At 37.2% G+C, this 26,382-nt stretch overlaps 2 protein-coding genes across 3 annotated transcripts in view; both read left to right on the top strand.

Annotated features, from left to right (window-relative positions):
• Window positions 1–412: 412 nt before the first annotated feature.
• Window positions 413–12,681, top strand: gaa (alpha glucosidase). Of its 2 annotated transcripts, XM_046865768.1 has the most exons (20): window positions 413–525; window positions 779–1,435; window positions 2,103–2,254; window positions 2,365–2,530; window positions 2,602–2,698; window positions 2,786–2,905; window positions 2,993–3,111; window positions 3,285–3,416; window positions 3,857–3,967; window positions 5,488–5,601; window positions 5,733–5,817; window positions 5,911–6,028; window positions 6,126–6,259; window positions 7,111–7,262; window positions 7,974–8,122; window positions 8,279–8,420; window positions 8,529–8,627; window positions 8,707–8,871; window positions 11,525–11,677; window positions 11,962–12,681. In XM_046865768.1, exons 2-20 carry the CDS (start codon window positions 938–940, stop codon window positions 12,022–12,024), a joined length of 2,769 nt encoding a protein of 922 aa, XP_046721724.1. In that variant the 5' UTR covers window positions 413–525; window positions 779–937; the 3' UTR covers window positions 12,025–12,681. The 2 variants fall into 2 exon arrangements, with proteins under 2 accessions (XP_046721724.1, XP_046721725.1); XM_046865769.1 differs by lacking the exons at window positions 11,525–11,677; window positions 11,962–12,681 and having other exon boundaries at window positions 8,279–8,404; window positions 8,707–8,848.
• A 3,979-nt stretch (window positions 12,682–16,660) lies between these two features.
• Window positions 16,661–26,382, top strand: part of tbc1d16 (TBC1 domain family, member 16) — a 34,382-nt gene continuing 24,660 nt past the window's right edge. Inside the window, exons 1-3 of the mRNA XM_046866401.1 lie at window positions 16,661–17,007; window positions 23,014–23,217; window positions 24,277–24,685. Coding sequence (XP_046722357.1) covers window positions 23,043–23,217; window positions 24,277–24,685 — 584 coding nt within the window. The 5' untranslated portion in view covers window positions 16,661–17,007; window positions 23,014–23,042. The remainder of the gene's footprint in view (window positions 17,008–23,013; window positions 23,218–24,276; window positions 24,686–26,382) is intronic.

A 26,382-nucleotide genomic window follows, 5' to 3' on the forward strand; every position in this document is an offset into this window, starting at 1 on the left:
AGAAATTAGCCCAAAAACTTGCAAAGCAACCTCCACCATGCTTCACAGTTTCCTGCAGACACTTATTATTGTACCACACTCCAGCTGTTTGGCAAACAACCTGTTTCCCTGCTTACAGAAAAATATTTTAGATTTTGAGTCATCACTCTAGACCATCTGTATAACAAAAGCAAAATGTCATGTGTTAATTAAAATTAAAATGTAAGTGGCATGAAGTATTTGAAGGTGTGTGTTGATAGAAAATGATAAACTTTGGGATAGTAACAGCCTTCTACTCTGATTATTTTCTTTAACAGTACTCCCTGCCAGGTTACACTGCTAAGTATTTATGGATGTTGCATTGGGGATTATGTATTTAATCGAACAGATGCTGAGTTTTGTTAATTTCCCCAAAATTTGGAAATGAATTTGTTTTCGACCTGGCAACCCCAGTCTTGTGGTTTCGGTTCGGTTTGAAGTTGCAGGATGTTGTTTGAAAGTAACAGATCTCATGCTTTTCTCCTGCTTAATGTCATGCACACTTTGGTAAGTGTTTTTTTTAAGGATAAGTAAAGCAGCCATTGTGAAGTAGCGCGGTGTGTTTGTGCACATTGTGTCGTGATTGATTTATATTGACATTGTATTATATGTGTGTGTGTGTGTGTGTGTGTGTGTGTGTGTGTGTGTGTGTGTGTGTGTGTAACTCTTTTCCGGGACTAGTTCCCCTTTCGTAATATCTGGAGAGTTTCATAATTTTGAAAAGTATTAGTTACGGAAATCCCCTGTTTGCTTTCCACAGAGGGATCTCTATCAAGCCATTTCTGCAGGACAGATGCAATAAACCTCAACTCCCAGCCTAACACAATCTCTAGTTTCATTTTGTTACATGCATTCACATGATGGATTCCTAACACATCACGTGCCTTACAAATGTCTGTGAGGTCTTCTTTAAATAACCATGGATCTGTATAGACTTCCACATTCAACTTATGTCTTTTTAACTCTGGCACTATCATGCATATTAATCAGCCGGTTATATTTTCACCAAACACCCACTGTAAGAGTGGCATCATTGCAGAAGACCAGAGATCTCTCCCAGAACGATACCAAAAACTTTTCAGATAGCATTCATGCAAATGAATTTCCGAACCCCTCCACCGGCTGCGCTCTTCCAGAGGAAAAGCGGTTTGATTGTGCCCGTGATCGAACTGTCAGTCAGGCGGAGTGTGAGAAACGAGGCTGCTGCTACTTGCCCCTAACCCAGACTGAGTATAATGGGCCACCATGGTGCTTCTACCCTGCATCATATCCAGGCTACAGAATGGGGCCGCTTTCTCCTACACCTAAGGGTCAATCAGCCACCCTTTCTCGTGCCACTCCTTCTTACCTGCCCCGAGATATCTCCACTCTGCAGCTGGATGTGATGAATGAGGAAGCAGGCCGCTTACATCTAATTGTAAGTTTGATAGATACAAATTTCTCATTACTCTCAAAGCACAAATGAACCATTCATACTTATGTGGTAAATAGGTTTAAATTAGTGTAAAACAGCACTGCACATAACACAGTTAGTAGTGTTCATGCCTCAAACTGCCAGGGTCTGGGGTTTGATCTTGGACATGCTGTCTGTTTTGTGATGTTCTGGTTACTCTGTGTTCCTCAGTCCTAACCTGCCTACAAGCCTACAGTATTTCCTAAACAAAAATAAGCTGTTTACTAACGAAGAACAAAGACTTAATAAATCACTTCCTGTATTTGTGATGATTTGCACAATTAAAATCCAGGATTTGCAATTCACCAAAAATTAGACAACAGTATATTACATGTGTACAGTATGAGCAAATGTATGTGTATAGTCCATCACAGAGCACACACACATACTGTGGGGTGGCAGTTTAATTTAAACAATTTTTGGGGGAGTTTGATGAAATCCCAAGGAGAAACCTATATGGACAATGTGCAAAACTCTGCACAGAGTAACCTGAGCTCAGAATCAATCCACAGATCCTAAAGCTGTTACGTGGCATTGGTATCCACTACCTACTCCATTTTGCTGAAAGCTTTCGTCTAGAATTGAGAACAATTACCACATTACATCACATAATTATTTTTTCATGAAACAGCTAAAGGATCCCTCTTCAGCTCGATATGAAGTTCCCTATGTCAAAGTGCCATCTAGTAAACGTACAAACACGGAAGGCTTCCTCTACGACGTGGACTTTCAGTCAGACCCATTTGGATTTGTGGTCCGTCGCAGATCCAATGGCCAAGTGCTGTAAGTGTGCGTTATATGATCTACAATTTAAATTGTTTTAATAATAAATAAAAAAATCAGTATTACCTCATAAACTGTTAAAAAGGTTTTGTGTGATCTGTGCACAATAGACTAAACACCAGTGTAGCACCGCTCCTGTTTGCAGACCAATACCTGCAGTTCTCCACCTCTCTGGCATCTAAATACATCTCTGGATTTGGTGAACACTACACACACCTGACACTGGATCTTAACTGGACCTCTGTCACTCTGTGGAACAGAGATATGGCACCACATGTGGGTATTTCACCAATCAAGCGTTTGTTTTTAAACATGTGTTCACCATGCTAATGCGTGACTATTTGCAGAGCGATGTCAACCTTTACGGCTCCCATCCATTCTGCTTGGTTCAAGAGGGCAATGGTCAGGCTCATGGGATCTTCCTTCTTAACAGTAATGCCATGGGTGAGGCAGTTGACCCCTTTTATGGTTTACATACTTTTTTCAGTAATACCCTGCATTGCATGAATTATTGTACATGTGTTTGTGTAGAGGTAGCACTGCAGCCCATGCCAGCGCTGACCTGGGTGACCATCGGTGGAATTTTGGACATCTACATCTTCTTAGGCCCTGATCCACAGAGTGTTGTCCGGCAGTACCATGAGGTTATTGGTGTGAAGCGTTTCACTTTCATCAAAGCTGCATTCCAACACACAGAATTCTAGTTAGGGTTTATGACTTTCTTCTAATCATCCCAAGGTTATCCCATGATGCCACCTTATTGGTCTTTGGGGTTCCACCTGTGTCGATGGGGCTACAATTCCACCAATGTGACCAGAGCTGTGGTGCAAAAGATGCAGGAAGCCTCCTTTCCTCTCGTATGTAATGGATTATTATACAAATAATAACGTCGAAGGATTTCTTCCTTTACTTTGCGTTGCAGGCATCAGTACACAAATGTTAGTCGGGTACAACATACTGTTTGTAAAAGTTTTGGGAAACGTTACAGTTTTGTTTAACGGAGTCACACTTTAATCTTGTGTGTCACTAGGACGTGCAGTGGAACGATCTCGATTATGCTGACAAGAAGCGAGTTTTCACCTTTGACCCGCAGAGGTTTGGAGACTTGCCAGAGATGGTGCAAGAGCTCCATGAGCAGGGACTGAAGTATGTGCTTATTTTGGTAAGTTTGTTGCATCTGAAGGGAATTTCACAAAATCAGTGTTATAGACTGTGCAGTGGGGGAAATAATAATTTAATCTCCTGCTGATTTAGTAAATTTACCCCCTTACAAAGGAATGAACAGTCTACAATTTTTATGGTAGGTTTATTCTATCAGAGAGACACAGAATATAAAAGAATATGAAAAGAAAGGTTATACATTATTTTGTATTTGATTGAGTGAAATAAGTATTTAATCCTGTACCAACCAGCAAGAATTCTGACTCCCACACACCCAAATTAGTCCTGTCCCTTTGAGAAAGAACTCAAAAATGTCACTGACTTACTTATAAGTTGTATGCGATTTTGCAGTCATGATCGTGATCGAAAGCTAATATATCTCCATTTCTGTAAATATATACAGCATGAAGTCATTAGAGCAGCCTATTGTTCTGTTTTTAGGATCCAGGTATCAGTAGTACGAGTCCTCCAGGTTCATACAAACCTTTCGATGATGGACAGCAGCGAGAAGTTTTTATCAAAAACCTGACAGGACAAACACTTATTGGCAAGGTAGGTGCGTCTCCAAACATCATGAGAGGGAAGAGAATTTAATATTTTGGAAAAATAGCCTTAATAAACATTTCATAATAATTTAATTTAAGAATCTCATGAAAAAGGATACACTTAAATGATTGTATTTCGGGTTTTCTGGTGTTCTAGGTACATTTAATATAACACATTTACTTGTAGATTCACCTTTTGTTAATGTCGATATAATGTTAATTTGTGTGTAACTTTAAACCGCAAAGCCATATCACACCAGCGATCCACATCGGAGGTCACTTCTCAAATCTGATCGTTCTGAAGGTTTTGGTCATTTTCAATAACAGCAGTTTTGACAATAGTGCAGGCTGAAAGGGAAATCACAGGTACACACTGTATTAGTTCCCTCATTCTAATGTTACGATGTTCCATATTTTTATAATCTAATGTTATGTTTCCAATTTCATATTCTAAAATTGCACTACCTTTTATTCAAACTCACACTTCTGTATTCACTTTTACGTTCTAAATTGCACTACTTCTCACGCAAAACCACTTCCTGTATACAGTATTTATTTAATTAATTGTAGTTTATTTAAAAACTGTGTACACATTTAATATCTGTGTATATGTTTGCACCTGACACCAAGACAAATTCCTAGTACTGTAAAGTGCTCTTTGCTAAACCCTTTGCAGTACCTGGTAATAAAACTTTTTCTGATTTTGATGATTTATGTGCTAACAGTTCTTTGATAGGGACTTGCATGTATGTACTCCGCGACATGTAAAAATCGAGCGTTTGTTAATATAGTTGTTAAATAAGGAGACATATTTAGCATTTGTGTTAGTATCACTGCTGTTATATTGCTTTGCATCTTTAAGTATTGTCAGACGGTTTTAACAATCGGAGGTAAAAGGGGTAAAACATAGTAAACAGAGGCCATCAGTATTTCTCTGAAACATGACTGGTTGCATTTTTATCTTATAAACATTTGTGATTGATAGTAACTGGTGAGGGACCAATTGTTTACTGGGTATTTGATTGAACACCCACACCCTCCACATTCCCATCAAAATGTACCCATATTAATACTTCAGGCAACTTTATCCTGCTCTTGAACAGCATTATATGGTGTATATACTTCACATATCTGCTCTTTTTTTACAAATATAATCCATACTATTGATGTTATCTGTGTTTTATATGCATTATATTATTCAATTTTCTTTTTTTTCAAAGTCAATTCTGGTCATCGGCAGTCATAAAAAGCATTTAACTGTACATGGTATTGTGTGTGTGTGTGTGTGTGAGTGTGTGTGTGTGTGTGTGTGTGTGTGTGTATATGTGTGTATACGTATGTGTGTTTAGGCATGCTTGTTGGAGAGAGAGAGAGAGAGAGAGAGAGAGAGAGAGAGAACGTTTTTTTTTTGAAAATTTGGATTGTAATTGATGGCAAATTTGCTGTGGAATAAAACAAATAACAAACATGCTTTCATAGCATGCATATTCTATTTGAAACTTATGTGTGTGTGTATAAATGTATCAGGTCTGGCCTGGACCAACAGCATTCCCAGACTTTACTAATTCAGATGCAGTGAGCTGGTGGGAAGAGTGCATCAGGGACTTCCATGCCAATGTGTCGTTTGATGGCCTCTGGATAGTGAGTCTGATTGAGCTATTTTATTATCCTTAATCGTTATTCATGTATCTCGATTGAATGAAAGGTTTAATTAGGCTAAAGTGTAATGTGCTTGTGCGTTATTTGCTGTAACCGTCACAATATGTCAACAGGATATGAATGAACCTGCTAGTTTTGTTCACGGCTCGGTGCATGGATGCCCGTACACAGACTTAGAGAATCCACCCTATACTCCAGGCCAGTTTAAATGCATTTCTAATAAATGTGCATTTAATTTTTAAAGCTAACCCTGTATGGCTTGCCTAGAAGGACACATTTTTGCTTTCACAGATGTTATAGGAGGTCAGTTAAACTCAGGCACCCTGTGTATGTCCAGCCAACAAGCACTGTCTTCTCATTACAACCTACACAACCTGTACGGGCTGACTGAGGCTTTTGCCACCTATAGGTTAGATATGGTATTACATCTTTTATCAATTGCATATAAGGCTTGTCAAGCAAATACAATAACATTTTTAGTCCGGTCTTGATCTTTTTTTTCTTAGTGCGTTGCTGAAAGTGCGAGGCTCTCGACCGTTTGTGTTGTCCCGCTCGTCTTTCCCGGGACTTGGCCGTTTCTCTGGTCACTGGACAGGAGATGTTCGGAGTGACTGGGAGCAACTGAGATACTCTATCCCTGGTGAGGCCTAATAAAAATCTAATTTACTCTGCTATACTGGTGCATAATATGGCAGTAATAGAGCAGAGTGCAAAGCTTGACTGTGACTCACTCCCATTTCTTATACCATGTTGCTTTTGAGTGCTTGTCACAATTCAAATAACAGGTTTTATTCATTTGCGATCATTTAGGTTTCTATAACTTTTTTATCCATCACTTTATTACGGTCAAATGTAAAGCTGTTTCCTGACACGGGAAAGTTTTCAGGATTTAGGGCTTAACATTTTTATGGTCAAATAAGCTTAGTAAAATGTATATCCTATGAGCTATATAAATAGAGCGACTGGAGAGGGATTACAAGAACTAACTTTGTTTCCCTCGGTTGTTTCACAACATTTGCTCTGGAATTCCCAATATGTAACTATTGAATGTGGTATTAAAGAAAATGTACAGATTGGGAAATACTGTTATAAAAAAACAATCTACATGAATCACCCTTAAAAATTTTCTTATAAATGTTTTTATAAGAATTTATAAGAAATTTTCTTATTTCTTTATTAATGTTTACAAAAATAACTTTTACCTTTAAAAAGTAGGCGAATTCCCTTCTATGGGGACATGCTTTCCTTGCTGATTTAAAAATATATTTTATATATGATTTAATATATAAAATATATCAAATGTAAGATTAAGTATAATTTATCTTTGTTGCAGAATCCCTCACTTCATGTTCTGTGACTTTCTGATTAGTTTCAGATTATTTTTACATTTTTGAACCGAGAAAAGCTGTGAGAATTGAGTACTGTGTTGTTTGTATGTGTGTGTGTGTGTGTGTGTGTGTGTGTGTGTGTGTGTGTGTGTGTGTGTTGTAGCTGTGCTGCTGTTCGGGCTGTATGGAATTCCTCTGGTCGGGGCAGATGTGTGTGGATTTGAAGGTGACACTAATGAAGAGCTGTGTGTGCGCTGGACTCAGCTGGGTGCCTTCTATCCATTTATGAGGAACCACAATGACAGAAATAACATTGTGAGATATGAAACATAACCATGCAGGACAACGACACTTATTTTATAAACTTATTTTACCTTGACCTTTTGTACACTAGCAGTATATAATCATGTCCCAATAATGCAACATTATATAACTATACTGTACTGCAATGATACAATTTTGTAAAGCTTATCATAGATAATTTTATTTAACCAACAGTCATAACTGAAAATACACAGGAAATTGTGTGAACTAAGGCCAATTTCTTTCCACCCCAGACTGTAGTTTCAGGCAGAATATCTTTAAATAAGATTTTGAATTGAGATAGATGCCCCCTGATTTCATGTGAACTAGGGATCATTTAGTTCGTCTTACTTTATTGAAACTTTAACATCAACAATGATTGAGACCATGTGAATAATTGAGTGCATGTGAAATAGAATAATTAGTGTAGGAAATGTACTCAGTAAAATAAAATAAAATGCTTTTCATAGAATGCAAAAGAAAATGCAAAGAAGTTATTAAGTTAAATAACTAAGGAGTTATTATCCAGGCAGAATTCATAGCTGTTTTGTGCAAGCAGAGCATTTCTATTAAAAAAGTCATCATTAATAGTGTGGTCTATCTGCTGTAGAATGTTCTAACTCAGTACTCTGAATCTCAACCATAGTGGAATTCTTAAGTTGTCTCCTTCCATTATTTACCATCAACTAACAGTATATACTCATTGTTTATGTTTGTTTGTAGCCCCAAGAACCGTACGTATTTGGACAGCGGGCCCAGTTAGCCATGAACAATGCGTTGGTGATCAGATACACTCTTCTGCCCTTCCTGTACACACTTTTCCACCATGCACACACCTCAGCCAGCACCGTAGCAAGACCTCTCTTTTTTGAGTATGAAGATCAGTTCCTACATTCAAAAAATTGTTGAATGTAAAAAAAAAAGTGTAATGTTTTTAAAGCACTTGTTCAATTGAGACAATTCATTTGGACTGACAAGAGAGCATGTCATCATTTTTTTTTTCCTTTTTGCCTTCTGCTTTTTCCCAGGTTCCCATCTGATCCAAATTGTGTGACGATAGATAGACAGTTCCTGTGGGGGAGTTCTCTGCTCATCAGTCCAGTCCTAGAACCGGGCGTTGTGGATTTAGCAGCTTATCTCCCCCCTGAATTGTGGTACAGTGTTTACGATGTAAACCACATTCTTATATTGTATACCTTCTTATATATTTTGTGCATATATCAAATTATAAATCTCCAGATTACTCATGACTTTATCCTAACCCATGTTATACTGTAGGGGAAACCTTACAACAGCAAGGGACAGTATCTGCTCCTTCCAGCTCCACTAGATATTATTAATGTCCACGTGAGAGCAGGCAATATTATTCCACTGCAGGTACTTCAATGCACACGGTTTAAACCACGACCACTGTTTCCATCGTATGCTTGACATCATTATCTGCACATTTGTTTAGATGGCTGCACTGACGACCACAGCCTCACGCAGAAACCCCATGGTCCTGATAGTGGCACTCAGCTCACAGGGTTGGGCCAAAGGGGACTTGTTCTGGGATGATGGGGACAGCCTAGATACATTTGAGCATGGAGATTATTCATACGTTATCTTCACGGCAGGACAGGTACTGCTGTTTTCAAATTTCAAATATGTCATTTACAGAATTTAAACGTTGTGAGTAACCGTTGTATTACTCTTCTTAAATGTAGATATATTGAAAAAAATGTATTATGAATACCCTCAGTGATGATTTTTTAACTATTAGAATATTTGTAAAAACAATACATTATGTGGACTTTTTTTATCAGGACAATGATTATAAATGTTAAACCTTTCTTAACAATCCAGTTTTGTTTTTATAAAAAAAACCCTTAGATTATTTTCCAGTTAACATTGTTTATGAACAATGTTTTTACAGTAGGCTGTTTTATTAAATAAAAATAACATTATTATCAAACATTATATCAAAAATAATTTACTTGAAATGTTATCACATTCTTGTAGTGCTGCAACTAACCATTATATATATATATATATATATATATATATATATATATATATATATATATATATATATATATATATACGTGGTTATTATATATTAATATATTAATATATATATACATTTTATTATTATTATTATTTTTAAAATATAATTTTTTTATATCTATATTTTATATATATATAATATATATATTTATTTATTTATTTATTTAATATGCTGTTTTGCTTATTATAACTATATAGAACCCTAATTAAGAGTGTGTTTATGTATAAAAGTATACTTAAATAAATTCAAAAGCCAGATATTGAGTTTATCTATCTTTAATTTTGACATTTCATAAAGTTTATAGTGGCTGCTTGTTTAGTCCGGGGGGGCTTTTACTCATGCTGAATTTTTTTATAGTAAAAAAACAAAAAAAAACATTTGAGTATGCAAGGTGGAGATCAACATTCGTATTGTTTTAAATGATTATTGCAGACAGCAAGTTGACAACCATGCATACACAGACATTTTGTTTAGTTGTGAAGATATAAGCATCTGCAATATAATGTATTTAATTGTGAATAATAAATAAATGATCAATTAAAATACATAAATATACAAAGCCGCAGTAAATCACGTTTAAAAACAGATAAGTTACTGTTGTAGACAAATGCCATAAAAAGACAATGGAACAGAGAAATGCAGCAAGGTAACAGACCTGATAAAACAAATACAAAAAATAATATGCATTGGTGTGCAAATGCATAATTATTTGCTGAAAATCACCAGTGACTAAACATGTAATCGTTTACTGCTGCTGTTATTTGCTGATTTTAGATGTAGTATTTGTCGCGAGCGAGCTGATTGCGCAACCTGATGCTTGCGAGTCATGAATGAACAGATTCGGTGCGACTGTCCCAAAGTAAACAAGCAAACAGTTTACACAATAACACTTCATTAACTACACCATATTCACATGATGAGGATTATACAGTTTTTAATCACCTTGCTGATGTTTTTTTTTCCTGCTGCCGGTTGACCCTGAACTCTCTGCCATTTCGCAAGCGGCTGTAACTTGAGCAGCCCAACTTATAGTTGACAACAAATTCCATTATCGTTATTATTTTATTATCGATTAGTTGTTGCATCCCTACATCCTAGTAAATATCAACACCAATCATTTTATTAACATATTATTATGAATATTGCCCTTTATTATTTTCTTGACTAAAATCTAAATTTAATACAGGGCTGGTAAAGGAAAGTTGTTGTATCTATCATATTTCTGAGTGTAGCTAATTGCATAAGTTTGCTCACCATCATGAAAAGAAATATGTTGCATGACATACACATTCACACAAGCATGGTGAAATGATAATAAGATTTTATATTTTTGGTAAAAACGAAAATCCCTCCAACCGCTTTCATATCCTCTAAACAGTATTCCAGATCTTTTTAGGTATAACAGTTGAGACCCCACTGTGATAGCTGCAACATTCTTGCCCATTCTTCTTGACATAGATAGCTGTTATATCTCTACCAGATATTATAAACTATCGTCTACACAGGGGTCACCAACATGGTGCCCCAACGGGCCTTGTGGGCACCAGGTCGCCCACAAGGACCACATGAGTCGCCCGCGGCCTTTTCTAAAAATAGCTAACCATATCGCCACTTAGCAGTGAGCTGCATCTATTTTTTTTGTTGTTATTTTTTTTTAAATCACACGCATTGGTGTGAAATTGATAATCACAATATTAAAATATGGATGACTACATATAGATAAATATCATTAATTATTAATAATAACATATAATTAAAGGTAAATTGAGCAAATTTGTTATTTCAGAACTTGTGTGTTATTTCGACTTGTGTGTATCAAACTGGTAGCCCTTCACATTAATCGGTACCCAAGAAATAGCTCTCAGTTTCAAAAGGTTGGTGACCCCTGGTCTACAATACTCATTTATATTATTAATGATATGAACTCTGGTTGTGTTTAATGCACACCATTTTGGAATGTGGTCTTTTTCTGTACAGAAACCATTAAGAATGCAAACTTTTGGTTATGAGTCTATAAACAAAGAAACTGACGGTGTATAACCAGTTTGAACAGCAAGGAAATTTAATCAGTGTAATTAAAGCAGCAGATAAAAACAACCAAATGAAAGGAACGTATACGTCTCGTGGTCTGTTCTTAGACCAACTAGACCATTTCATTATTTAATTACAAACACATGTGGTTATTCATGGAAAATGACAACTTTTATTATTTATGACTGTGCTCTAGTCACAGCTGGTGGGTGAGCCAATAAAACTGAATGGAGCGCTGGATGGTTTAACTGTGGCAGAGATACGTGTGTTTGGTGTTGCAACGCCACCTACAGGAGTGTGGGCTAATGGGGAACGAGTGTACAATTTCTCTTACGAGACTGACAACAAGGTAAAGCATGCACATGAACATTTAGTGTACTACAGTGGAGTAAATTACTGATATTATGTATTGGCATTTTCTTGATTTGAAGCACAATGGAGGAAACCAAAAACCTAACATCTGTATAATGGTGTTATTTACTACAATATTGTAAAGGTGTTAAATATGTTTCCTAAATCCTAAATCAGGCATTTTACAGAATTTACTATTGCTAATAGTTTGCATGGCTAAAGTGGCTATATAACGTTTAAATGTGTGTGTGTGTGTGTGTGTGTGTGTGTGTGTGTGTGTAGGTTCTTACCGTGATTAGTTTGTCCCTGCCGATCTCAGAGACGTTCACAGTGCAGTGGAGTTGATGAATTTCCTGCTGTTCTCTCTCTGTTAAATGATGCAATAATTATCAGTGTGTGTTCTTCTTACATATGTTTTTTACAATGTGTATTTTCTTTAATGTTTAAAATGTTGTGCCTGGTGATTCTTTGTTTACAAATAAAAAGGATATTACATCTGATTAAAACAAAAATCAAGTTATACTTTATATTTTGCTCATTATCCTGAATGGACCATTTGAAATGTTTTTGGCAAAAAAACATCGCCTGGTCTTTTACTAATCTTCAGCTGTTTAGAATTATTTTAACCTTCATGTTCTTTGCAAAAAAAGAAAAACAAAGATCTGAATCAGTCAGTCTTCTGCTCTTGTACATATTGTGGTTTGTCTAAACCACTGGATGATTTATTATCATTTACTGTGATCTCTACAGACAATTATATGCATCTTCCACATATTACATATATGTTTGGAAATGTTGTGCTGCTGCCAGAAGATTAGATGCATGAATATGCAGGTGTACAGATATTCCTAATAAAGTATATGTCAATGGTTGGTGTGCAGTGAATGTAACTTTTGCACCACTTTTGTATGATAATTTATCATCGTACCTGTGGATGGCAGGTGGGAAGTAATAAAGTACAAATACTTTGTTACTGCACTTAAGTAGATTTTTCTGGTATCAGTATTTTACTATTTTTCGGACAACTTCATCTTCCATTTTCAAAACAGGCTCGTTACTTTAGTTTGAATGTATTTGGAGAAGTGTCAATATTTTGTTCTTCTTTTTCTTTGCCGTCTTCAGCCCATCAACCTATGTCTTGTCACTGCGCGGCTTTTTTAATCTACCACAGCTGTATTATTTCCTGGCTCTCACACACTACAGACATAGACTAGTTTACAAAGATAAAAATGAGCAGAAGTGGGTTAATGTGGATGAGACAGAGGGAATCAGTAATGTAAACATGACAGGGACATTCCTGATCACCTGCTCATCATCATCTTTGCTCTGCTCGTGTTCTATATGGTGTATGTTCGGCCTGGATACTTTAATTACATAACAACATTTGAAATTTATTTTGTATTAATATATTTATTAGGACTGTCAAAATGTAAATTCATTTTAACTGCACTAATTGTATTAACGCGTGATTAATGCAGCGCATTCTGACCATTTTTATACAAAAATATCAATAAATATAAAAGGGGCAAAATTAAAACCTTCATGACGTCATTTTCTAACTGTTCTAACATATATAATAAAGTTTGGTGATTGGGGCAGATTTCAATGAGCATGTTGGTGAAGGGAACTGTTTTGCAGTGGTGATGGACAGGTTGACGGACGAGGTCAGACAGGAGAGCAGGTTGAGAAGAGCCTGGAGAGGTGGAATTACATGCTGGAGAGAAGGGGAATGAAAGTCAGGAGTAAGACAGGGTAGATGTGTGTGAATGAGAGGGAGGGCAGTGGAGTGGTGCGGTTGCAGGGAGAAGAGGTGGAGAAGGTGGAGGAGTTCAGGTACCTGGTGTCTACAGTGCAAAGTAATGGAAAGTGTGTTAGAGAAGTGAAGAAAAGAGTGCAGGCAGGGTGGAGTGGGTGAAGAAGAGTGGCAGGAGTGATTTGTGATAGAAGGGTATCTGCAAGCGTGAAAGGGAAAGTTTATAGGACTGTTTATGAGACCTGTGATGTTGTATGGTTTAGAGACAGTGGCATTGAGTAAAAGACAGGAGGTGGAGCTGGAGGTAGCAGAGCTGAAGATGTTGAGATTTTCATTGGGAGTGACGAGGATGGACAGGATTAAACACAAGTTTACAAGTTTATTAGAGGGACAGCACATGTAGGACGTTTTGGGGACAAAGTGAGAGAGGTGGTTTGGACATGTGCAGAGGAGGAACATGGGGTATATCAGTAGGAGAATGCTGAGGATGGAGCCAACAGGAAGGAGGAAAAGGGGATGAACAAGGAGGAGGTTTATGGATGTGGTGAGGGAAGACATGCAGGTAGTTGGTTTGAAAGAGGCAGATGTAGAAGACAGAGGGGTGTGGAGACAGATGATCCGCTGTGGTGACCCCTATTGGGAGAAACCAAAAGAAGAAGAAGAAGAAGAAGAAGAAGAAGATTTGTTGTCCGTGCCCATGTTGATTAGAGTATTACAAATTAATTTAAGGTACATTTATAGCAGATAAAACAATCATGCGATTAATTACAATTGAATATTTTAATCGATTGACAGCCCTAATATCAATATGACGTGAGGTCCAGTTACCAGCATGACATTAAAACAGGTAGTAGTAATGACCTCTTTTTACTTAAGTACATGTCAGAACCCAAACTTCTTTAACTTGATTAAAAAAGTTTAGTCAGTACTTTTATGCTTTTGTTTTAAAACACGAGTATCTGTATTTAAGTAAATACAGATGTGTGTACTTTTGCCACCTCTGGTGGATGGAGCCTAACCTTAAATGAATTACTGCTTTAACCACAAGCTAAACCACAAGGTAATTCATTGAAATGTGGGGACATGTTCATGTTAGTTGCTTTATGTTATGTGATGGAGAGGTTTGGGGATATGCATTTATTTTTTGATAAATGCATATCCCCAATGCATATGGCCTTAAATATACTTATTGATCTATTTGTTGCCGACTCGACAGGAATAGGCATAATAACTGTATATCTGTAGTCACATTTATAAGAAATATTAATGGTAGGCAACTCACTGAGTGGCAGCTCAAAAATTAGGTAACTTCATGAGGTGCTTTATATTTGTCACATATACTTTGCAGCACAGTAAAATTCTTTCTTTGCATATCCCAGTGATGTTAAAAGGATGGGGTCAGGGCACTGGGTCAGCCATTTTACAGTGCCCCTGGCTCGCAAGGGGTTGGGGGGCTTGTTCCGGGGCCCTAAGGGTGGCAGCATGGCGATGCCATGGCTTAACCTCCTGACCTACTGATTAGAAACCCAGAGCCTTAACAACTGAGCTACCAGCTCCCCACCTTCTCGATAAAATATTTGTGAGAGGAAAAATCCAACTGCACAATACAAGTACTTTCCTTCCATATTGCTTTTGGAATATCTTAAAACCTTAAATAAATTGGGAAATTTGCTAAAATAAACAGCTTGCAGACTCCAACTCATTCAATCTGACCTCAATAAATTGCAGTGCTGTTCAAATGACTTGCAAGAGTCCTCTCTTTAATAATGATAAACATACATGTTTAAATGACTTCATGTCTGGAAAGACGCAAGTAAAAAGATAAGAGGTTCATTTGTTTGTGCTCAGAATATCAATCAAATGAAGCAAAATGTGATTCTCAAGCTATAATACTAATTTGAGCCTCTTATAAGATTTAAAATATACAAATAGATTTATAATTTTGGTGTCAGCTGGTATTAAGTCAGTGATATTCTGTTGGTTGTATCTATGCTTCAGCTAATCATCTAGATCTCAATGTATGACTGCATGGTCACCTGCTGATAGTTCATAACTATAGCATTTTTATCTGAATGTTTGGATATTTGCTCAGAATGTTTGCACAGTGAACTCGGGGTGGATGCCATTGCTAAATTGTCCAATGTTTGCATGTGTGTGTGTGTGTGTGTGTGTGTGTGTGTGTGTGTGTGTGTGTGTGTGGGTGAGTGTGTGCAGTGGACTAGCATCTCATTCAGAACATTTTCCCACCTCATGTCCAATGTTCCCAGGATAGTATTCTCAAAAGGAAAATTGTTCAGGCCCCAGGACTCCTCGACTTAAACAACCCCCCAAACCCTCTCTGCTCCAGTCATAATGTCATAAAGATCTATAATCATAAATCTTTTGCTCTAAGAAAATGTATATCTGTACACCATTTCTTTACATATTTTGTTATATAAATAAATAATTGTCAAAACCCCAAATGTGTATTTTTTTGGATGTATGTTTCTGCAGCGTGTAGAAACTATTATTTTTTTCACATGACTTTATTCACCAAAGGCAAACATTTGGTCAGATATTTAATTAGAGACATTAAACGAATCAGAAAAATTAGAGTGCTTTACTTAGGTAGGAAATACACTGTCATGCAGAACAGCAAAGGAAATGAAAAGAGGCAAACTGACTATTAGGATATTTCTTCTGCAAAAGATTGATCCCTGATCAAAAATAATTATGACCAGGAACACTTTCAAGGATTTTAATGGATTTCTAGGGAAGAAGGAGTTGGTCAGATTTATATAACATTAGGATGAGAGGTGATGAAACAACATTCTGGATGAGGAGAAAAGATGCTTAAAGCCTAGATAATTAAAGATAATTATATTCTGCACAATATCATCTTAATATTCAGCATGCATCACGTGGTCTACAAATAGCGCGTAGAAAGATGGTGATGGTGATGATGGTGATGATGCTGATGATGTGTGACGCGTTCAGTTCAGATGGATTCAACCAACCAAACCCACCTGTACACTGTGACCTCGAAACGTCACGAAAGGTTCAACCACAAGAAAAAAATATTATATAAAACATTTTTTTGCATGCATTCATTTTTTTGTTCTTGTAAATAATTACTCTATGTTTAAAAAATAGATATATTAATCAAACCTGATGTTTTCAGAGGAAGCGGATGCTCTTTCCGGAAGCGGCGGAATTTTAAGGGATTGGCCTTCAGCGGAGTATAGCATGGTTGCCAGATTGGGTATGATTACATTCTTTTGGCTGGTTTTACCCATTATGCACTAAAATAAACGCTTCAACCTGGTGGATAAATCCTTTATGCGTGTTAACTTTGAGATGTAGTTTTATAATGAGCTAGGTGGAATTGGACCAGTTTTTGGTTTAGAATTAGACTACTCAACCTGGCAACCCTGTCCGCAGCCAGCAATGTGCCTGTGAAAGTGCTGTGAATAAACACACGCACTCCGGAGGGTGCAGAAACATTAACCCGGTCCCGTGAATGTCCAATTTACTGACGTGGACGAGGAGCGCGATGGACGCGCGGTGAATATCGTCATTTTCTATCCGGACTGAAGGTGAGGCATGGATACTGATTGTCTGTGCTTTTTTTCCCCCACCGTTTGAAGGCAGCGTTATACAGCGTCCCATACGGTGGCAACCTGTGATGATGTGTCTGGTTTTATTAGGAGCAACGCTGATCTAATGATGCTGCGCTTTCATAACACTTGTCATGATGCTGCCAGGAGACATGGGACGGAATAATTGCATGAGTGACCTAAAATTATATATATATATTTAAAAAAATATCAAGTCAAATATCCGATCACTTCTATCTGATCAGGCCTTACGACCTCCATTCCACATCCTGCTTTCAGAGGCAGATGGAGTGAAAATTGCATTATTATTCCTTTTATAACTCTGTTGGATTATATTATTGTAATCTCATAGATTACATTTGTAACTATTGATTGTCAAGACTTGGTCCATACGCTCACATGCACCATGCACTAAACTCTTTAAGCATGTCATGCCATTTTCATACACTTTATATTGGGCAATAGGATTAAAGCCATCTAAGTGTCTGATAAGAAGGTGCATGTGTGTGTGTGTGTGTTTGCGCACGAGAGAAAAAGAGAGAGAGAAATCTCCCAGTCTCCCAGTGGTGATGACAGTAATGCATAACTTGAGCAAAGCCATATGCTTCACAACTGATGCCTATTTCCAGGGTGTCCCAATACGTAAGGAGTCTCTATATAGGGGACATTTATATTTTTCTACCCAGCAAAATGTACAATTATTGAGTGTGATATATCATCTCATTGTAAGCGCACACACACAGTTGTCCCTGCCAACTTTGCCTCCCAGTTTGGCAACATTGTCCTGTTTGCTTAACTCAACCTTCCCTATCAAGCCATTAGAATGATCTCAGTGCATTCCTCTTTGGTCAAAAATGGTTTTTTAAGGGAATTATATAAAAAATATATTATAAAAACAATGTATTTAATTTGTATACTAGCATAACGGTTACGTTTTTAAAGAATATGACAACACACCTCCTATGAGTCATTGTGGATAAAGTAAATCTACAAAATTATGTAAATGTGCAACTTATGGAAAAAAAAAAAAAAACCAATTTGGATATATTGAATGTCATTAAAAAAAATCCCTAGTATGTAGGATTGCACAATATATTGTGTGTAATCAGTTATGACCGTATTGGATTCTGATCAGACTAATATGTTTTAACTGTGATTGTCAAAAAATAATACACATTGAGTGCTAATTAGAATACAGAGTGCTTACAGCTGTAATATCATATTATGTTTCTGCATGCTGCTTGTTGTAAAATTTACCTGATGAGAATAATCAGGTTCATGGTTGTCATGTCTCTTAGGAACTACTGGTTTTTGCATCACTGTCATTAATTAAATGTTTTGCAGACAGCTGACTCTCTAACTTCTGTTTTGCGTGGGTTACCGCAGGTCTGTCTTTTAGGGCCGTTCTGCTTAATGCTGCACTTTTTCTACTTTCTTTCTGCCCTTTTTCCTCGTATATTGTGAATTGTAACCTGTGAGATCACATTTTAAAGCTGCAGCACTTTTACCTAAAATAATACACGTCCAACACACACACACACACACACACACACACACACACACACACACACACTGAGTAATTACTTCCTGATAAAGTTGTTGTCTAAGAGCAAAGGTCAGTAGGCCGTTTTTCATAAGGAGCCAGTCACACGCCTGAAACAGCAGGCACGCGTCACACATCATATGTATGTCACATGTTAGGAGACTGCATTTTTTTATACTATTTGTATGCTGCTGAGATCGAACTGCCCTGCGACTTCTGATTCCTTATTTCGGTTTCAGTTCTTTAATTGTGTTCTTTGAAAGTAGTCCATCATTTCATTAGTTCCTTTGGAGAAATTTGATTCAGCTATTAAGGCAACACAATAATGATGTTTTGACAAATTATGTCACCACCCCCTGTTATCCAGAGTGGGATTGAATCATGAGAATCACCTGTTGCAATGAAGCCTTTATATAAATAGGACTCTTGGTATTTCTTTTATTGGAATTTTTTTTGGTTTTTTTTGCTGACAGACTGACAGAGTCTTCTGCTCTCTCATTATTTGGTCCTTATGCCTTTTCCAAGAAGCTCTCCAGCAATGTATGTTTTGTAGTTATCTTTGCTAGTGCTAGCTTGTGGTGTTAATATATCATTGGAAGTGGACATATAAAAAAAAAAAAACAAAAAAAAAAAAACACTGTTATGGTCTGGTACGGTCCATAACTCAGTGGTTAGGAACCCCTGAAATACACAATATATGGACAAAATATTTAGGACACCTGGCTCATCCAGCTATGTGTGGTTCTTCCCCAAACTAGCTTTTATCTTCTCTTTAACTGAAACTAGGAGACCCAACACTGTTCCAGCATGACAATACCCCTGTGCACAAAGTGAGCTTTATGAAGATATAGTGTACATTTGTTGAGAGACCGCAACCCTATTAAACAACATTGGGATAAACTGGAACACTGACTGCATCCCAGGCATTCTCACAATATATCAGTACCTGACTTTGCTAACAATCTTGTGGCTAAATAAGCACAGATCTCCACAACCACTCAAATCTAGTGGAACATCTTCCCAGAAGAGTGGAGGTTATTATAACAGCAAATGGAGACTAAATGTGAAATGCAAAAAGCTTTTATTGTCATTTCAACCATATATAGCTGACGCAGTACACAGTGAGATGAGACAACGTTCCTGCAGAACTCTAGTGCTACATAAACAACATAAAACAACAAAAAGCTACATAACAGAAAAACACAGCGCTTAGGACTAGTAAGTGTCCTCGCCACATAAAGAGCATCGTATGCAACCTGGTGCAAACAGTGCAAGACAAGACACTGCAAAATACAATACAGGACAGTGTAGAACAAATGCACAAAACATAAAATAGCGCCGCCAGTGAACCTATTGTGTATTATACTGTACAGTGTGCAAGACAGAACTGGATGCAGGAGTGTACTTGTCAAAAAGCACAAAATGTAAACAGAGAAGGTTGTGCAAACCAGCAATAGAAGCAGTCAAATGGATGTACAAAAACAGCATGTAAACAGTTGCGTAATAATAAACAATATAATATCAGTGATACTGAAGTCATGGATGTGTGAAATAAGTATGAGTGTGTGTTTGAGTTCAGTTTGTAACAGTTCAGTACACACAGTTGAGTAAGTATGTGTGTGTGTGTGTGTGAGAGAGAGAGAGAGAGAGAGAGAGAGAGAGAGAGATGTCCCAAAAGCTTTTTTTGATGCTGATATATAATAAAAAACTAATTTAGAAGGCATTAGATGAAGCGCTATTAATTGGCAATTTTAATAATGCATTCAATTTCAAGCATGTTACACTCTATGGGTTTATGTGGAATTTTTTCTCAAAGAAAAACTTCACTTAGTCTTAGAGTTTCCTATAGGACTTGTAATGACAAGTACCAGAGAAATAGATTATTTATTAATTATTTTGACCAAAAGTAACATTACTGAACATTTAAGTATTTATTATTTGATCGTGATTCAAACCAAGATATTTTGCTTCACTCGACCGGAATGCGATTCATGATTAAGACTTTAAGAAGAAACCTGAAAATACATAAAGCATTTTTAAATACATGATCTTATCACAGGAAACATGGAGCTGGGGTAATCATGAAAGGTAAACAAAGCTGAGAGAAAGACCATGCTACATTGGTAGAGTTTGATAAACATAATTTGATTAGACTTTATTATGCCCAAAAGAAGTCAAAGCAAGCATGGCGATAGATCCATTGTGTTTCTGCTAGAGAAAAGTTAATCGTGTGCAGCAATTGGTGGTCTGTTGCTCTGGGGAGAAAATAGGAATCTAAGAAAGCTTTTCAAATCATAGGTTGCTTTTGGAAAGAAAATGTTCATGCAGGTTAAGATTGCACACTGCAAGATTTAAACGACGGCCTCCTCTTACATGGTGGTGTGTGTGTGTGTAATTTTTTTTGTGTATTTGTTCAGGGTGTGCCTAAATGACAGACAATCTGCTGTAGTCCAGTCCAGTCCAGGATGTAGACTTGGCTAAGACTTCTATCTACACTTGGCTCATGCTTTAATGCTATTATCACACAGAATGTAACTAAATTGTCCTAAACAAGAACAAAACTGAAATAGTAGTTATTTTTTAACAAGCTGTAGCTACAAATTAATATATTAAGACCAGAATCTTAATACAAGGTCTCCAAATAGTTACTTAGTACAAATGGGCAAAAAGAAATTCACATAACTCAAACACTAGTGACTCCGGTAGGTCTATGCATCTATTCCAGGATTGAAATAATATTATCTATCGTTCTCTCTACTCAGGATTCTTTATCCAGTGTGATTCAATTCATGGTCTAGTGCGATTTGTGCTTCACTCTGTTTATAATACATGAGTTGCTTTGGGTTAAGTACTTCTTGGCTGTGAAACAGGTGTTATGGAACTTGTGGCCTTAAACGATTCAGTTGTGGCTCAACCATATTTATTATATATAATGCATACACTGATAAATAAAACACAGTATACCCTTACTTTTATGTTCAGTATTGTGTTGGCAAATACTCTAGAATCAAAACTTTGATGAACATGTATTTGTTGTGTCCAAAGCAGCACATCATTATGGTTTTACAAATATGTCATGTTTCATAATTATAAATCTGATACATAAACCCATATATACTGGTTTACCCTTACTATGGTTTCAGAGATTAAACTTCTTAGTGAGGTTCAAATGTCTTGAGACTACATTAGAAAGCTTGAATTTTAAATTGTATAAGTAAATCTTCAGTATCTTGAATGTTTAATATTCAAGATTCTGCACTATTTTCTGGTGCCTATGTAAATCTATGTACCGTATTTTTTGGACTATAAGCGGCTACTTTTTTCCCACGTTTTGAACCCCGCGGCTTAAACAACGAAGCGGCTTATTTATGAATTTTTCCTGGGTTTTCCCGGTTTCACAAACTTCAAGCCAAAAAACTGAACCCCATAACATTAGACCAATGAAATTTCCGAACGGAAACAAAAAAAAGGCACTTCACCTGTGTTCTGAGCTGCACGGCTTCGGGAGAAAATTTTTTTTTTTTAAACGCACGACGATGCCAAAAGATAAACTCCTGAGAAAAATAGTTGTGAAAGGAAGGAGGAAGACAGTGAACAATGACTTACTTGGTAGGCTACTGTTTAGATACAAGCCGTTGTAGTGCGTTGAGTCTGGGTCATGGTCGCTAACTCCAGTTGCAACAGAAATCATATAAGCACAGACAGGTTTCCAAAACTCGTGCTTTTTTATTTTTCTTGGCAACAGCGTTACGGGTTAGTCAAAGAAACTTAGAAATGAGCATCAGAAAATAACAAGGACATATTCCTTGTCTTGCACACACGCAGTAATAGCGGAAAAATGCGGCGGCAGGCTATTCCCAAAATACCGCTATGTTCCTAAAGGAAGCGCAACATTATTTCACCCGTTACACCGTGTAACAGACACTGTCATTAAAGTTTGTGTGAAGTTCATTAGTTTCTGTGTAGGCTTATTTATGTTTAAAATAAAAATCTTGGTCAAATTCCGTAAGTGCGGCTTATATATGGGTACGCTTTATAGTAAGGAAATTACGGTAAATCTAAGGGAATGTGTGATCATGATCATGTTAACTGGTTTGTAATAAAGTTCAAATTTCACATCATATCTAATCTCTTTTTCTGAAACGTGTTCAAAAGGCAAACGGATTGATCATAAGGGTTTTGCACAAACGTGTAAAGCCAATACAAGCTTAAGTGCAGATTCTACTTTTCATTTTCAAGTTGTGGTCAGTAATCTTATTTGTAAAATGAACTATTAAATTAGTTAGGAATGCATACTTTTCCATTCTGCTTGTTTGGAAGACTTTTAGAACTCACGCTATACTAATATATAGGAATAGTGTTTAAGTAAGCCATTTGGTTTTACCTCCTGCTGCTCGTGAAACAATGTGCTTGCAACTTGTATTAATACTTACATGTTTCAGAGGATGGGAGCAGTAGCCAGGCACTGGAGATGTCATTCGGTCGGCTCCTGCGGCGTGCTTCATCCAAAGCCTCTGACCTCTTGACCCTCAATGCGGGCTCGGCGGGGTCACGGTCTGTGCAGGACGGGGAGATCATCTTCTCCAAAAACAACGTGTGTGTGCACCCGGCCGAGCCCGTGCCCGGCTTGCCCGAGCATCACCCAGGTACTGCACTCACCTGTGTGTCTCAAGTCATAGAAACCTTTTGTACACAATGGACCTGTTTTGTTTTAAAAATGTTCATGTGGCTGCTGTGGTGTGTGAGGGGGAGGGGGGAAGGGTGTTGGGCCTTCGTCGACACATTAGCTAATGTATCTCCACATATTACCCACACGGGGCTTAGAGCAGGTTTCTAACTGCTTATAGAGACAAAACCATATTTAAGAAATGAGTCATTGTATTTTCTGTTTTTCCTGCTTTCTCTTCTCTTCCATTTTCCTTCTCAGCAGCTGTGTTCTCATCATTGCCTAGTCATTTCTTACCTCCTCCACAAAAGAAACGTTTGACGTTTGTTGTTTGACAGATGTTTCCTGCAATTGTACCATGTGTAAATGTGGATAGTGGCTCTTGAAGGACACAATAAATAATACTTTTTCCTCAGAATGTTCTTGTGTCCAGGTAGCTACTGTTTCACAGCACAGTACTGAGTCGTGACTTCGTTTGCTATATTTATTTAAAGAAATTTTTCCATATTCTTAAAAACAAGTTAAATATTCAAGACTTAAATGTACATTACAGAAAGATAAATATATTTGCAAGCGTGCCCTTCATTCAGTGAATCATACAGTGCCACCAAAGTTTTTACTTTAAGTGGTTATGTATGTTTTTGCTGATGGATGGATTATTAAAAGCAATTATATTTGTATATTGAAAAGCAGCTTTTTTCTCATCATTTTAAAGTGACACAAATAAAATTTATATTTTAGATGTTCTCAAAGTTATAAAAAAAATCTAATCATCGCCATATTAATAAAAGATATCAGTTTCAATATACTTTCATTTTAAAATTTGATGCAACATAGCAAAAAGAGAAATAATGCTGTGGTTAACCTGTCTGGAGGCACCAGGTATCCAAATTGAAATCATTGTTCTTGCGGTACATTTTTCTAGTACATTTTGGATGATAAAAAATAAAGTCGGAAGTTGCCGCTTCAGTGGTGTTCTGTAAGGGATAAGGGTGTAGTAATGATCATTTCAGAATGATTCTCTGCTGTGCATGTGCAGGTTACCTGTGTGTCCACCTGGAGAAGGATGAGTCCCTGGGCTCTACTCTCATCCTTACCTGGGTGCCCAACTCACGCATTCAGCGGCAAGACGAAGAGGCCTTGCGCTACATCACGCCGGAAAGCTCACCTGTGCGCCGTAACCCACGGCGCCGCCGTGCACGCCTTGCCCAGCCGCGCCCTCCACCCGCACATGAAGAAGACGAGGATGAGGAAGAGGCCCCTGAGTCCGGTCTGCCGCAGCAGGAAGAGGTTGATGAAGGCTCTTGCGAGCTGTCGGCCGACGAGGTGAGCCGTGACAGCACGCTGGGTTCCGACTCGGACACGTTCTCCTCGCCGTTCTGTTTGTCGCCTGTTAGCGAGGCGCTGGCCGAGAGCACCAGCTCTGTCTTCCTGGACAATGATAGCAGGTAAGAGGAAAATTTTTTGCGCTAAAAGTCATGTAGCTGCTTGTACTACGCAAAACCTTTGCATAGCAATGCTTTGTATTACTGTGCATTAAATTATATTTCTATGTTCTCTCAACTGCAAAAGTATCGGCATATATCGAGCATCCTATTGTTCTCTCTTCTCCTTTGAGGAATGAATGAGTGAATTTCTATTCATCCTCTCAACACCTGAATCGCTTTGGTTTGGCCCATGTTCCTGGATCACAAAGGAGTTTCAGATGTGCTCCACAAAAACAGATTGAGAGATTTACATGGGTTAAAAAAAATACCAACTCCTATAAGTTATAAGTAGAATTTTTTATACCCGACTAGAGTGCAATGCAGTAATACAAGTATGAGCTCTTATCATTTATGATCTCTTTAACAGCAAGTCATGTTTAAAACCCTGATACGAGTGGGAAATATTACATGCTGCACATGAGGTGAATTTCACGATTGGAATGCTCAGCATGAACCATATTTCTACTTGAACCCATTACACTTCCCTTTTTTTTCTTTCTACACATTGCAAATTATGTTCCAGGAGCAATGACATGTACATTGGGGGTAAATTTGCTGCGTTTTGCTGCAGGTCAGGTCAGCCGTGCACGCAGTAACAGAAGCCGCATAGCACTTATCCATAATTCATGGCAGCTTAGTAGGGTTCATGTTACTCAGCAGGTTGCTCATATATATATATATATATATATATATATATATATATATATATATATATATAGATATATATATCATCTCAGTCATGCTCCCACATACACACACACACACACACACACACACACACACACACACACACACACATAATGTATGTAGGTTGATAAGCTGGTGTGCTTCTAAGTGTACTGTGTGCATGCACCATCATCGTGACATGAATTCCTCAAGGGCTACATGTATCAAGATATATAATAATGTTCTGTTTAAGCATTTGTAGTGCCTGGCTTGTGCTCTTGAGCAGATCCTGATGCAGGTTAACACGGTAACACCGTTTTACGATTGATTGATACTTTTATTTGGATTTTTGTAGTCTGAAACAGGGTCTTGAAGGCAGTCGAGCATACTGATTAGACTCTATTTATTGTTTTGCCCTCTGGTGCTTATTAACAAAAGCATTGATTTGCATTTAATTAGCATTCATTAACAGGTTTAGTCTTTTTTCATAAAATATGTACAAATTATACCATTTGCTGTGACTATTCACATAAAATTACAGGTGTAAAAACACCCAATGTTTATTTATGCAAAATGTGATTGCCTTAACCACATCTGAGACACACTTAAAGACAAGTTGGAAATGGAAATTGAAGTAATTCTGTTTTTAGGAGGATTAAAGGAGGATGTTGAATTAAATCCCCCCTTTGAACCACCTGTATTATATAAATTGCATATAATATAAACTATATAGAGTGTGAACATTTATTTGATGTACAGTCAACATGTGTGTATGTATATAAGTCTAAAGTCAGTGAAAAACGGCTGTGTTGTAGTGGCTTACAAAAAAAAGAAAAGTGCAGTAGTAATAACAGGGTTTGAGAAAAAAATTCAATCCATAATCTACTTGTATAAGTAGGTATATTACATAAACTTTTCATGGTCTTAACAACAGTGAAATAAATCATTTATGTAATATTAAATTTAAATAATTACAAATATTAATTAAAATG

Source organism: Silurus meridionalis, chromosome 14 (genome assembly GCF_014805685.1).
Source record: "Silurus meridionalis isolate SWU-2019-XX chromosome 14, ASM1480568v1, whole genome shotgun sequence".
Taxonomy (NCBI): domain Eukaryota; kingdom Metazoa; phylum Chordata; class Actinopteri; order Siluriformes; family Siluridae; genus Silurus; species Silurus meridionalis.

What these genes read in the sequence shown, in the direction of transcription:
- gaa (XM_046865768.1), top strand. Translation starts at nt 938, where the DNA reads ATGGATCTGTATAGACTTCCACATTCAACTTATGTCTTTTTAACTCTG. An exon ending in GAGGCTTTTGCCACCTATAG is followed by an intron (nt 6,029 to 6,125) that starts GTTAGATATGGT and finishes TTTTTTTCTTAG; the next exon opens with TGCGTTGCTGAAAGTGCGAG. An exon ending in CTTACGAGACTGACAACAAG is followed by an intron (nt 11,678 to 11,961) that starts GTAAAGCATGCA and finishes GTGTGTGTGTAG; the next exon opens with GTTCTTACCGTGATTAGTTT.